The 15,499-nt window shown below is 42.2% G+C and overlaps 1 protein-coding gene across 1 annotated transcript in view; it reads left to right on the top strand.

The window, feature by feature from the left end:
- Positions 1-15,499, top strand: part of LOC136863512 (cell adhesion molecule Dscam1) — a 938,330-nt gene that overhangs the window by 525,534 nt on the left and 397,297 nt on the right. Inside the window, exons 10-13 of the mRNA XM_068225977.1 lie at positions 4,813-4,974; positions 5,427-5,717; positions 6,322-6,597; positions 11,418-11,537. Of these exons, the coding sequence (XP_068082078.1) occupies positions 4,813-4,974; positions 5,427-5,717; positions 6,322-6,597; positions 11,418-11,537 (849 nt within the window). The remainder of the gene's footprint in view (positions 1-4,812; positions 4,975-5,426; positions 5,718-6,321; positions 6,598-11,417; positions 11,538-15,499) is intronic.

Here is a 15,499-nt window from a genome sequence, read left to right as displayed (position 1 = left end):
TTCTTTCCTTTATTTTCTTTAATTATTAACAAAATTATTAGCGTAAATACGCACAAAATATCGTTCGACCCGTCTAACCGATTTGTATAGCGCCACAGCAAGTAGTGGAAACTTTGCATGTGCTGTGAGGAAGGGCAGCAGGAGTATACTTTTTTTGCTAAGGTCATAGACATCGAGGTCTAATTCACCCGCTTACCGCGCGCATTCGTCAGTCTGGCAGTCTCTGTAGTGTCTGTTAGTTTCTTAGTGTGTAGTCAAATACTAAATGATTTGTAATTGTACTTCTCTTTAATTGTAATAAATGTGTAATATTGTTCCTTTGGTAATAGTTTTATTGTATAATCATCATCATCATCATCATCTGTTTACCCTCCAGGTTCCGCTTTTCCCTCGGACCCAGCGAGGGATCCCACCTCTACCGCCTCGAGGGCAGTGTCCTGGAGCTTCAGACTCTTGGTCGGGGGATACAACTGATGAGAATGACCAGTACCTCGCCCAGGCGGCCTCACCTGCTATGCTGAACAGGGGCCTTGTGGAGGGATGGGAAGATTGGAAGGGATAGGCAAGGAAGAGGGAAGGAAGCGGCCGTGGCCTTAAGTTAGGTACCATCCCGGCATTCGCCTGGAGGAGAAGTGGGAAACCACGGAAAACCACTTCCAGGATGGCTGAGGTGGGAATCGAACCCACCTCTACTCAGTTGACCTCCCGAGGCTGAGTGGACCCCGTTCCAGCCCTCGCACCACTTTTCAAATTTCGTGGCTGAGCCGGGAATCGAACCCGGGCCTCCGGGGGTGGCAGCTAATCACGCTAACCACTACACCACAGAGGCGGACTTTATTGTATAATACTGAATCAAAATCTAAAAAAAACTCTTTTTGCCGCACTTAAATTGGTAAACTGTCAACCTTTTCCTCTCTGTCGAAATTCGTTCAGAGAACATAAGAAATTTACCATTTTTTTCCTTCAGTTTCGAATTATAATAATGTTATTGGCTTTACGTCCCACTAACTACTGTTACGGTTTTCGGAGAAGCCGAGGTGCCGTAATTTAGTCCCGCAGGAGTTCTTTTATGTGCCAGTAAATCTACCGACAACAGGTATTTGAGCACCTTCAAATACCACCGGACTGAGCCAGGATCAAACCTCCCAAGTTGGGTTCAGAAGGCCAGTGCCTCAACCGTCTGAGAGACTCAGTCCGGCTTCAGTTTTGATGTATAACCCACGCCTCCTCCGCACCCCCCCCCCCCCCTCGTCCACAATATCTCATAAACCCGAGTAATATTTGTTGTCTGTGTACATTTTTGTCCCCGCACTTTTAATTCCCAATCGCCGCTACTGCTATTAAAGATAACATAGTTAGCCTACTCTTTACTGAAATTGCGTCCGGCTCCATAGCTAAATGGTTAGCATGCTGGCCTTTGGTCACAGGGGTCCCGGGTTCGATTCCCGGCAGAGTCGGGAAATTTAACCATCATTGGTTAATTTCCCTGGCACGGGGGCTGGGTGTATGTGTTGTCTTCATCATAATTTCATCATCATCATCATCATCATCATCACCACGACGCGCAGGTCGCCTACGGACGTCAAATCAAAAGAGCTGCACCTGGCGAGCCGAATCCGTCCTGGGATCTCCCGGCACTGAAAGCAATACGCCATTTCACTGAAATTGCATAAAAGGTGATATCGCCCTGTGGGGAATACGTATATATAAATTTGATGACTGAGGGTGAAGAGAATCAAGATGAAGAACGCTTCTCCCATTATGTATCGTCATTTCACTATGCGCACCTCGTTTGAGTTTGCCGTAAACTCTTGCTTGATGGTCATTATACAGTTTTTTTTTTTCTGCTGGTTTTCTGTAGTACCCTGAATACGTATAACATCAAAATAATGCCGTATCTCAAGGCTTAAAAAATGAAGTTGAAAATTTTATGTTTGTTCTTCAGGTAGTATTTAATCACCAAAGGGCTTTGCTGACAAACATTACAATATTATCCGGTGTGAACGTTCGCTTCTTGTACTCAGAACGTGTTCACATAACTTACGCATGCATACTGCCTGAAGCTGCAGTACAGTGATTACTTAGAGAATAGGTGTCTTTTACACATTACGTTTGAAGAGTACATCCTGAAGACGTAGTGAAGTGATGTGTACAGCTGCAGTGTAATGAATTGCTTAGAATTACTCCCTACACGTTAATCATGCATACCGTTCGGAGCTCACTGTCTTGCTAGGCTGAGAAATGTTGACCCACGCAAAAAACGCAGCGCCTGCCAGTCTGACTGAGGCATAGCGATATCTTTCTTCCTAAAGACATTCTGTCATAATATACAGGGCGCATAAAATGCTCTTCATTTAAAGGACAATTATAAAGGATGCTCACCCCTATGGTGCCAAGTCCAAAGGTCTACACCAGGTAGCTTGAGGCCATATAATATTATCATTATTACACTGGCGGAAAGAATATCCGAACAACAGGAAGGGGTTGTTCTAGATTGACGAACGTTGGTAGGCGTGTTTGTACATCTGAAAGATGACGCTCATTCAAATTTCCCGCAGATCGCATTAGCGTGGTGCTAGTGCCGGCCCCATGACGTTGCACATCAGGTTTGCTTGAAATACGGGCTGTACTGTGCGAGGGCGTTAGTTATCTGTGAGATTGAAGTGAGTGACTGTGATGATGATGATAATAATAATAATAATAATAATAATAATAATAATAATAATAATAATAATAATTGTATGGGCTTTACGTCCCACTAACTCCTTTTTCGGTTTTCAGAGACGCCGAGGTGCCGGAATTTAGTCCCGCGGGAGTTCTTTTACGAGCCATTAAATCTACCAAACACGGGGCTGACGTATTTGAGCACCTTCAAATACCACCGGACTGAGCCAGGATCGAACCTGCCAAGTTGGGGTCAGAAAGCCGGCGCCTCAATTGTCTGAGCCACTCAGCCCGGCAAATGTGAGTGTACATAGGTCAAGAATGCCTTTACGATGACGAAGAGGCCAGTCTCAACAGCTCACTGCGATTGAAAGAGGCCGTATAACAGAGCTGCGTGGAGCTGGTTTTTCCTTCCGCGCTATTGCAGAACAACTTGGCAGGAATGACTCCACTGTGCATGCGTGCTGGCAGCAGTGGTCACGAGTAGGTACTCTCGCAAGAAGACCGGGCTCCGGACGTTCCCGTGGCATCACTGAGAGGGAGGACCGCCGTATTCGACGCATGGCTCTGGCGCAGCGGCCTGCGTCTACAACAGCAATTCGAGCAGCAGTTGGTATCACAGTGACGCAATGAACTGTTCGAAAGCGGTTACTTGAAAGACAGCCCAGAGCCAGACGCCCTGCGGCGAGCATTCCACTTACCCCAAACCACTGCCGTCTGCGACTCAGTGGTGTCAAGCGAGAGCTCATTGGAGGATGGAGTGGAGGTCGGTTGTGTTTTCCGATGAAAGCCGGTTCTGCCTTGGTGCCAGTGATAGCCATGTGTTGGTTAGGAGACCAGGTGAGCGCCTGCATTCCACCTGTCTGCGGCGTCGACACATTGGACCTACACCGGAAATTCTGGTCTGGGGAGCAATTTCCTATGACAGCAGAAGCACTCTCGTGGTTATCCCACGCATCCTGACTGCAGATGTGTACGTCCGTCTGGTGATTCGTCCTGTTTTGCTGCCATTCATGAACAGCATTTCCTGCTGTGTTTTTCAACAGGATAATGCACGCCCCCATGCCACTGTTGTAACTCAACGTGCTCTACACAATGTCGACATGTTGCCTTGGCCTGCTCGATTCCCCAATCTGTCCCCAATCGAGCACGTATGGGACATCATTGGACGACAACTCCAGCGTCATCCACAACCGGCATTTACCGTCCCCGGAACTCCATCTCACAAGCTGACATCCGGCACCAGTACGGCACAATGCATGCACGTCCGTATGCCTGCATTCAACAGTCAGGCGAATACACCGGTTATTAATGGACCAGCATTGAACATTTGCGATGGCTTTACTCGCGCGGATATTCACCTGTAGTCTTGTACCTTTAATCAATTAAATATATTACCTTGATAATATATTGCCAACATTTCCGTATTCTACATTCCTTATATCATGGTGTTTGGATATTTTTCCGACAGTGTATTATTATTATTATTATTATTATTATTATTATTATTATTATTATTATTATATAAAAATCAATCAGATTGACTTAGCTAATTATGCGGTTTTTACCTTATCTGATTCCTGATCATCTCCTAGTTTCACCACCATTTATTTTCCCCTTCTTGCGGATGGTGGACATAATAAAGCCAGAAAAGATATACCGCTAGTTGTAAAAATCTATGGAGCCTCAAACATAGTTCTCTGGTAGTCGCAAAAGGAAAAACACACGAGTGAGCGATTATATCGACTTAATAAAAGCGCAACTACTAACTGATTTAAGACCAAGAAAGCCACTCAATCAACGTCTGAGGAGTAGGATGATATTCTCCGCCACCTAGTAGTAAGGATGTTGCCATGGTAACGGCATAAAACCTGTGCGGAGGGAAGAGCATTCTGCACACTTCACTTCACCCTGCGCTAGCACACACGTGAGCTCCGAACAGTAGTGCCTGAAGCATGGTACGGCGTGTGGTATAGGTCGAAGGGCAAACGAAGCTGCTACCTACCTCACAAACACCACACTACTTCAAGCTCCTCCCTCGGACAAACCATTCATCCCTACTTTCCCTAAGGTTATTTGTACTTATCCCCCAAACCCCTTTCACACACATAAAGAATATAGTGTAAAAACGAGATAATAATGTTTCAGATGGACGTGTTCTTCCTGGAAATCATCGACAGACAGTAAGTCCGAACGGAACACTGACAATAGAGAATGTGCAGCAGAAGACAGACCATGGCACATATACGTGCCAGGCCCGCAATCGCCAGGGCCACTCAGACCGTGGGAGTGTTGAAATCAACGTAATGGGTAAGACAAACGACCAGTGCTCCCTTTTCTCCATGTGTGCATTTGTAAACCATTCATTTATCTGGAGGGTGTTGTGCAGTATCCATTTAAATCCCTTCCTTCCGTCACATGAAGACACATTCTTATTTGCGGCAACATAGATTTAACAGCATTGTTTTAATATAAACGACAAATTCAGAAAGAAGAATGTGATTCCTTACTTTGAAAGAAGGAAGGAATGAATTGTGATTTGACATTTAAATATTTTCTTTGTATGTGTAAAATTTGCAATAATATTCTTGAAGTGGTTTCGGTGAAATCATCATTTCATGTTTTGTACTAACAGATTCAAAATCTCCAGACGTGAATTCAGGATGAATCCTGGTTGTTGTCATTGATTGGTTTACGCAGTTACTAATACCCAGGACATCATATCGCCTGCAGAACTTGTATAATATGTACCTCCATTGCAGAACCACCCAGCATTTATCCGTTTTCCATTGAGAGCAGCGTCCACTTGGGAGAGCGAGTGGGCCTGCAGTGTCTGGTAGCTAAAGGGGACGAGCCACTCACCATCACTTGGCTTAAGGATGAAACTGAAGTGACCAGCTTGCAGTTACCTTCTCTCACCGTGCGCAACCTGGGCGCGTTCAGTAGTGCCCTGCTCATCGACCGACTAGCTACGGAGCATGGTGGAGTCTACACGTGCCAGGCCAGCAACGCTGCTGCCACTGCCTCCCACTCAGTCACACTGGCTGTCAACGGTACCACCATGGTCTCGTCTGGTCTCGCCTAGCCCAGCCTGTTGGCCTTAATTAGAACCACCATAGTAAACTGCCACATGCCTGTTCTCCATCCGACCGCAACTTCCTCTATGCCAAGGTGGACCAAGAATTTAAAAAACAATAGGAGGAGGTTCAGCGTAAGTGCTACTAAGAACGAATAAGCACTTCTTTTGGCTTCTAGAAGATTTTCTCACATTCTTTATGTTACAGAAAAATTATTTCGGAAGGAAGAAAAAGTATGCAGCATTCCAATCATTGGCTATTTATAATCGTAATTCCAAAAATTGCTACCAAAGTTATTAACTGTCTAAATTCTGAATCTTTGCATGGCTTCATCTGCAGATATCATAAGTCTGGTCATATTCATTACGCAGGCAACTAATCTCGAAAGTTAGTCCCGTATGATCTGACTTAAATCTGTGGATGACTTTTGGCATGTTGACTATTGCGCGTTGGATGGAACAAGCATTGTGAGCACCACTCGCACAGCTGCACTGCACCGCTCAGATTACATCTCACATCTTGCACTCTCGCACTATTTTGCACCATTGCACATTTGCACCTTGCACTTTGCACATTGCAGTTCCCCCCGAGATCACGCCTTTCGCTTTCCCGGAGTTGGCCGAAGGAGCCCGAGTCCAGGTGGCTTGCACCGTTCATCGGGGGGATTTGCCCCTGAATCTGACGTGGCTGAAAAACTCATCGCCAATCCCGAGCCACATCCACATCACACCGTTCAACACATACTCTAGCATTGTGACGATGAGTAATGTGAGGCGAGGGGACAGCGGCAACTACACATGCGTGGCCCGCAACCCGGCGAGAGCCACCACCTATACGGCACACCTCACCATCAGTGGTAACTGACACCCACCACACTAGCCCACATCACATGGAAGTAACGCGGGAGAGAGCAGACATTGGGAAGTCATGTTTATATTATTCTTTAGTGGAAATTCAGTAAATTCAGTAAATGCATGCAGAGTTAAATAATCCTTTGTACCACATGACTTCCCAAACTTAATAGTTTAATAATATTATTACTTCAGTTATTCTCTCTTGGCGTGTAACATATATAAAGTTAGACTTCGGTATAATCACAAAACAGGGTTAATTTACATTTTGAAAATATTTCCCTAATTTAAGACATTGATAAGAAATAAATACCAGCATTCCAATAAATTAAAGCAAACATAGGCTAAGTTATTCTACGTTAACCTGGTTAAGAAAGGCTGGTCAGCCATTATAATATAAAATATTCAAAGATTTATAGGCACTGTAATAATTGGTCTTATTTAAAGAACGTGAATGACAATGACGTTATGTGTGATGCAGGATAAAAAGTTGATATAAGCAGAAACAAAAGATTTGATCAAATTTACATTTTAATCAAAACGCAATTTTTCTAAAATGCCAATCTGATTCTAGCATTCGTTTATTTCGCACAAAGCCAAAGTTCCCTCAAATCTTCGTGCAGAGGTCAATGGGGTCAATGGTAATACAACTGTTAGCCTTATGAGAGTGGAGCACTAAACAACTAAACACATCACTGTAAATGAAAATATTTGAATGATATAACGTACAGTACTTCTCTGGATTACGTAGAACCACTCAAGTCAGAGCGAATAACTGGTAGGTCAGTGACAGAAACTTTCGTGTCCTTGTAGGGATGTATTATTCTATAGAAAGGAAAATGATTTTCTAGAAAACAGTAACAGCTAAATTAAATCAATTACCTGATATAATTCGTGATTCTCTGCTCACCAATCGTAAAATTCTTCTGATAAAGCCCTCTCTCTCTCTTCAATGTAACACACGTGCTTGTCCATAGCTTTGACAGTGGAATTGATTAGTGGTTGAAGTAGTGAAATATAAAGTGGAAGCTCCCAACCATAAGGGTTACTCCTTATAATACGTCGAATCTATGAAGGTACAAATATCGAAGAAATGGAATACTAATCCACTTAAACCATTGAAATATCTGAGGTAGAGAATGAGCAAGATTAAAAGTTTTAAGTGGAAGAATTTGGAGGAGATTTATTTTCTCTATTTGATTCTCACGTTAGTTCCCACATCAAGGATGTAATGTAGCGACATGGGAAATATATATCACGTTACATCTTAGTAAGTTTGGACATGCGTTTTCTAAATTATTTCTTACTATGTACTATACATGTATATTGCTCAGAGAAAATAAAGCGATATAAAAAAGCCTCACTGTTTCTAAACATTTAGTGAGACATTTCGTTGATAATTGCTTTCGTTCCGTCAGTTCACATTACCAACGGTGATCAAAAATTTGGACTGAAAAGGTACATTTTTTTACAAGTTGCTTTACGTCGCACCGACACAGATAGGTCTTATGGCGATGGTGGGAGAGGAAGGGGCCAGGAGTGGGAAGGAAATTGCCGTGTCCTTAATTAAGGTACAGCCCCAGAATTTGCCTGATATGAAAATGGGAAACCACGGAAAACCATCTTCAAAGCTGTCGACAGTGAGGTTCGAACCTACTACCTCCCGATTACTGGATACTGGCCGCACTTAAGCGACTACAGCGATCGAGCTCGGTGCTGAAAACGTACACACGTGGCGTTCTGTTCTCAACGAACTAATTAGAAAGGGTAGAACCTTCACTTAACATGTGAGAACCAACCTTACGAAATGACTGTGAAACCTCTTGGGTACATATCAAGACTTCTCTGGCAGTGTTCACAGAACTTCGGAATAGACAGTGTATGATTCTAAATTTCCCTCCATCATTAAAGTGTGATGATTTGTAAACTTTCATATCATTCTTTATTTTGTTAGAACGAAAATATCGAGTACGCAACAACACGAAATGGAGATATCGCTGCCAAGGCAAACTTCAAAATCGGCGCCGGTACACATTGATATTGTTGTTTGCATAATGTATTGTTTCTCATGGTACAAGGTTTGGGGCATCGTGATCAATAAACCCTAGAGCAGTTGTGAAATCCAATTACTTGTACGATTGTGTGTACTTCATTTAGACAAATACTGTGACACGGGCCGGAACTGTATATTAGATACCATCCAGTGATTCACCTGCAGTTGAAGCGTAAATTCAGAGAAAAGCTGATCTAGGAACTCCAAATGAGGGATTTTAAATAACCTGTATTAACTTTAACACTCACTCCATTATTATTTCACTAAGCAGGTGTACTGAGAATATGGATAAAATTGACAGATCTTGGTGAAAAACTATTACGATATACAGTTAACTACAGAAGTCTTTACCGGGCAAATTGGCCGTGCGGTTAGGAGCGCGCAGCTGTGAGCTCTCATCCGGGAGAGAGTGGGTTCGAACCCCACTGTCGGCAGCCCTGAAGATGGTTTTCCGTGGTTTCCCATTTTCACACCAGGCAAATGCTGGGGCTCTACCTTAATTAAGGCCACAGCCGCTTTCTTCCCATTCCTAGGCCTTTCCTGTCCCATCGTCGCCATAAGACCTATCTGTGTCGGTGCGACGTAAAGCAAAATAGCGAAAAAAAAGAAACAGAAGTCTTTGGTATCATCATATGCCTCGAATGGGTGGTACTCGAAAGGTAAGGTTCATAACTATACAACAAATAGAAAGTGGACGATAGGAAGACCGTTCAAAACTTGAGTTACTAGCTGAGCATGGACGCGATACGAGTCTTGAGGCCTAATCCTTGAATTTTATGTTTATGAGAATAATGTATAAGCTGATGTTAAAAAGAAATTCCCAAACATCTTATTTTCAAGAAATTCTCTTACTGCATAATTGGGCTTATTTCTTATATATGCAGTACATTCTCTCATATCCAACACATACAAAACCGGGACACAGTCGGTGCACAAAAATGGTCGGATAATCCGGGGAACGAATAAAAACTTTTATTAAAACAAAGGGTGTGGGAAAAGTGGCACAAGAAGGAATATAGAATAGTTTTACAGTAACTAAAAATGTTAGGTTACTCTGTGACTGTAATAACAGTAGAATTATATATTTAAAATAAGTTATTATTACTTCGTATGTTTATTTAAATGATCACGAAAGGGGAGCACAATACGCCTACTGGTCATTACACTACGTTGGATACAATATTAAAACGTTTAATTCTTCTTCTTCTTTCTTCTTTTCCTGCCGCTTTTCCCACACCTGTGGGGTCGCGGGTGCGAACTGCGTCGCACATGTGGATTTGGCCCTGTTTTTACGGCCGGATGCCCTTCCTGGCGCCAACCCTCTATGGAGGGATGTAAGCACTATTGCGTGTTTCTGTGGTGGTTGGTAGTGTAGTATGTTGTCTGAATATGATGAGGAGAGTGTTGGGACGGACATATACACCCAGTCCCCGAGCCAGAAGAATTAATCACAAGCGATTAAAATCCCCGACCCGGCCGGGAATCGAACCCGGGACCCTCTGAACCGAAGGCTAGGACGCTGACCATTCAGCCAACGAGTCGGACAATATTAAAACGTTTAATACTGTATAAAATTAATTTACAGAAATGAAATAATATGAAAAGTGTGTGATGTACCTTCGCTTCAAATTATTCCTGATTTTTGGATGCACCCCTCCAGCAATCAATCAATACTGATCTGAATTTAGGGCAGTCACCCAGGTGACAGATTCCCTATCTGTTGTTTTCCTAGCCTTTTCTTAAACGATTTCAAAGAAATTGGAAACTTATTGAACATCTCCCTAGGTAAGTTATTCCAATCCCTAACTCCCCTTCCTATAAATGAATATTTGCCCCAATTTGTCCTCTTGAATTCCTTCCTTACCCACAGCATACCCATAGGTGTTGGCGCTGGATGCTGTTCGATTTATTTCAGCGAGTCCTCAAACCCTTCCCTGGCAACAGAGTGACTAATTTTTCGTCTCTTTCCTGATCTTTATATTTATTTTTACTGTCCGTATCGTTTTTGCCATCATTATCTCACTATACACTATTTTCTATGACAGGAAAACAATGAGCGGTGATGACGTGGGTGGGTGGTCGGATATCCAGAGGTCGGATATGAGAGAATTTACTGAATTCAATATTTTACTCCAACATACAGTATATAGTAATACAAATAAAATTGATCCGTAGCTGTACAATACACCCTGTCTGAACGTAAAATACATTATTGGTTTGATCAGAAATCTAAAAATAACATAATACTTAAATATCGAAGCAATCAACTAAAATTATTGAAGGTCGTTACACTCGGGCTCAAATGGGTGAAGCTGATAAACAACCTGCTCGCTTGCAGTCCATAAACTATTATGTCGTGTCTTCGTAAGCTGTACTGAGATCTATAGTAGGAACAGGTATCAGCCTTCAGCTTATCAGACACTGCATCTCTTTCCCCGGCTGTAGAGTGTCTTGAGGAATCTGGTGAGTTACAGTAGATTTAATGTGCACGATATCAGAAACCTTAGCTATTCTCTTGGTTCAGTTCTACTATTAGTGTTCTCACAATCAAATCATTTGATACCTGTTAACTTAACATTTCCTACGAACAAATGTAATCTTAAACCTAAGAAGATAATGTATTCAGAAAGCTAATGAACTTCTTGAACCTCAGCTCTCTATTAAATTACATAGTCGTAGTTTAGATCAACTGTAGTTTTATAGATCAGTGCAATTAAGACTGTATACATGCATCTTCCAACAGATATTATACTGATTTCTGAACTGTTGCAGTGCCACCAGAATGGGTGGTGGAGCCCAAGGACACTAGTGCTATAGCTGGTCAATCAGTGGCATTGGATTGCCAGGCGGATGGTTTTCCTCAACCAAATATCACATGGCGTAAGGGTCAAGGTAAGTTATTACAATTTTAAGTGGTAGGCCTACAGTGAAATACCTCCATCCGATACGCAGTGAATTCTGATAGAAGTAAGGAAAAGTTTTATCTTATTTATTTGATTTTATTGATTTTAAATCTTTGGCAGTGGTTTAACGTCGCACTAATACACCGAAGGTTTCCGGCGACCGAAGGATGGAAATGGACTAGGATTGGGAAGGTAGAGGCCGTGGCCGTAATTAAGGTAAGGTACAACCCCAGCATTTGCCTTGCGTGAAAGTGGGAAACGACGGAAAACCATCTTCAGGGCTGCCGACGGTGGGATTCGAACCCACCATCTCCCGAATGCTAACTTACAGCTACGTGACTCTAGCCGCGGGACCAATTTTCTCGGTAGTATATTCTTTAGAAAAAGGCATTACTTACAACATTCTTGTATACATTCGGTATATAGAGCTGACAGTCTTGTTATTTTGCCCCTTAGTTATCGTCGCCAGGGGCCAATGACCTAGATGTTAGGCCCCTTTAAACAACAAGCATCATCTACATCAGTTATCGTCGCCGCTACGAGAGATTCAATGTACTGTATTGGTTTAAATCATACCTGCGCAAATAGCTCCCTTTGATGGTTTCCGATTTTCTCACCAGGCAAATGCTCGGACTGTACCTTAAGTAAATCCGCGGTCGCTTCCTTCCCACCCCCTAGCCCTTTCCTATCTCATAGACATCATAAGGCCTATCTGTGCCGGGGTGACGTAAAGCAGATTGTAAAAAAAAAATTAAAAGACCAGCCTAACGAATCGTTCTTCGAAAGAGGGTAGTAGTTCTTTCAGAAGCTGCAAGAGCGTCAGTGTGGTTAATTGACTGAGGTCCTTGAAATATTACCAAACATGGCATAGATACATGCGGGAAATTACAGTCGAACTTACCTGGGACATATAGCTCCCTCAGGAACAGGGCAGCATAGGATATCTGATGAGCCGTATCATACCAGTCTATAGACTGATGACCCATACAGCAACAGTATATCTGAAACTTTATTATCTGTGTAAGTATGTCAAATTAATCTGTACGGAACATTCCACGTAATATCGAACAAGAAACTACAAAAAAGAACTTCGTTTTTCTTCTTCACTAACAAAAATGTCAAAATAAATGTAAGAAATTCAAGATAAAGATTAGGTTAAAATAATTCCTGGCTGTAATAGCCCTCGCAGAAAAATGCGTTAAAATTATCGTATAATATTATTCCGTGGCCCTTATTTCAGTTATCTTTAGTGACAGAAAATGGAATGAGTTCTTATTTCCACGCATATATAGTAAATGCTCTTTAATCATATGTACATCATGTGGGTTGTTCACGATATTATTGACATAATCATAAAAATCTTAATGTTATTTCAATTTCAAAATGGAAAAATCATTTGTATACGTCAATGCTCTTACTTTCAGCAGTTAAATAAATCTGCACTGTCAAATTTACGTGTTCATTAATGATATACGAATGAAAAATTAAATAACGAATTACTGAAATGGGAGTGAGTTCTCACAAGTAACACGCAGCGACGCAGCACGTGTTCAACTGAAGTTCGCAAATTGCAGTTCATGTAAATCCGTGTACGTTCAGGTGTGGGTTTCGAAAACTGAACAATAAATTCACTTTGATGCAAGTGTAATGGACTAGTATAACTTGGAAACAATTCTCCAAACCCATGGGTAAATAGTGAAATATCAAGCTCGATTGGTAAATGTTATTATTATTATTATTATTATTATTATTATTATTATTATTATTATTAGTATTATTATTCATGTTTGTTGGTTACTGTAGTCACGTCCTAGTTCGTGAACCATGGGCAACGGCTGAGTGGCCTAGTAAGTGGTCCTGAGAGTCGGGATACCAGTTGCTATGGAATGGGAGTGGGCAACTCGGACATATTCTGAGTCATGGCCCACCTTGTGTTCAGGCGGCTAGGACTATACAATTCACCGTTGGTCCATAACCCGTTAGAGGAGAGATCCTCACTTGGACTATGTGCAAGTAGGGTAGCATCCTGCTTCATGAATTTACCGAGCTCAGAACACTTTAAGCAAGCCGCGGACCTATGGGGGTAATGGAGTCCCACTCCCATTTGACAGGCGAGGGACTCCTTGGAAACAAGTTGGCGAACGTAATGGAATTCGATGGGGAACAATCAATATTAATTGGGCTTATGGAAGAAAGAAGGTAGAACTGGCTGAGTCAGCAAAGGGGATGCATCTGGATGTGCTAGGAGTAAGTGATATTCGGGTAAGGGGACATAATGAGGAAGAGATAGGAGATTATAAAGTGTACTTGACGGGTGTTAGAAAGGGAAGGGCAGAGTCTGGGGTAGGGCTCTTTATCAGGAATACCATTGCACGCAACATAGTTTCTGTTAGGCAGGTAAATGAGCAAATGATGTGGGTAGATTTGTCAGTTGGAGGAATTAGGACAAGAATTGTGTCCGTGTATTCACCATGTGAGGGTGCAGATGAGGATGAAGTTGACAAGTTTTATGAAGCATTGAGTGACATCGTGGTCAGGGTCAACAGCAAGGATAGAATAGTGCTCATGGGCGATTTGAATGCGAGAGTTGGCACTAGAACTGAAGGATACGAAATGGTGATTGGTAAATGTGGGGAAGATATGGAAGCTAATGCGAATGGGAAGCGTTTGCTGGACTTCTGTGCTAGTATGGGTTTAGCTGTTACGAATACATTCTTCAAGCATAAGGGTATTCACCGCTACACATGGGAGGCTACTGGTACCAGATCCATAATAGACTATATCTTAACAGACTTTGAATTCAGGAAATCTGTTAGGAATGTACGAGTTTTTCGCGGATTTTTCGATGATACAGACCACGATCTGATCTGTAGTGAACTAAGTATCTCTAGGCCTAGGGTAGAGAAAGTGAAATCTGCCTGCAAACGAATAAGGGTAGAAAATCTCCAGGACGAGGAAATTAGACAGAAGTACATGGATATGATTAGTGAGAAGTTTCGAACAGTAGAGAGTAAGCAGGTTCAGGATATAGAAAGTGAATAGATGGCATACAGGGATGCTTGTACGACAATCGGAAACGCTTCTATAACAAACGCAAAACTACGTGCTTCCCGCGATTAGTGAAATTCGTGTTATCAATAGCTAATTCACACTGCACAGTCTAGCGGTAAAACACTGTTACCTTGAGAAACAACGCAAGTCACTGACTTACGGAATTTTAAAACCAAACCAAATATTGACGATCCCTTCACGGCCATCGTATACAGCAGAATTCTGGGGGCTCTACACAAAATGATGTATCTACCCTTCAACATTAATTTTGTCATATAAAACTAAATTGTCTAAAAATGCAACGTATGGGGTCTTAAAACTAACCGATTCATTTACCAGTGAATATCAAGTATGCCTTGTTCTTGACCGCTGTTATAACATGTTCGGAGTGAATCTGGATACTTTTTATTGTTGTTTATTTGCCATAAATACTTGCACGGTAAAATGGACTATACGTTACCTTCTCGCCAAGATAAAAGGACCATTCCACGAACATGTTGTTTATTGCGTGCCTTTGTAATACGTATACCGCTAGTTAATCCGTTGTGCGAAGTGATTTGCTGCCAGTATGCAAAATAAACGCTGCAAAACCTATACCAGGGATGGAAAGTATATTACAACGAGAGGTGGATGGCCATTTTCTCCAAGTACGTCTTCAAATAACAAAGGGCTGTATTCAGAGGCGTGGTTTCAGAAAGCTTCGAGATTAAAACAGGGGTGAGACAAGGGGATGTACTTTCCCCAATTCTCTTCAACTGTGTCGTTGAACACGTTGTGAGAGAATGGCACAAAGAACTGACCAACTTGGGTATCCATAGTGGGATATACCTGGGTCATAAGAAGGAAGAACTGATTGTAGATTGCCTGGATTTTTTCTGACGACGTGGCAATGATTGCCGA

This window comes from Anabrus simplex, chromosome 2, assembly GCF_040414725.1.
Source record: "Anabrus simplex isolate iqAnaSimp1 chromosome 2, ASM4041472v1, whole genome shotgun sequence".
In the NCBI taxonomy this organism is placed as follows: domain Eukaryota; kingdom Metazoa; phylum Arthropoda; class Insecta; order Orthoptera; family Tettigoniidae; genus Anabrus; species Anabrus simplex.
The sequence above is the reverse complement of the archived record's forward strand: the minus strand, read 5'-3'. Positions and strand labels throughout refer to the sequence as shown.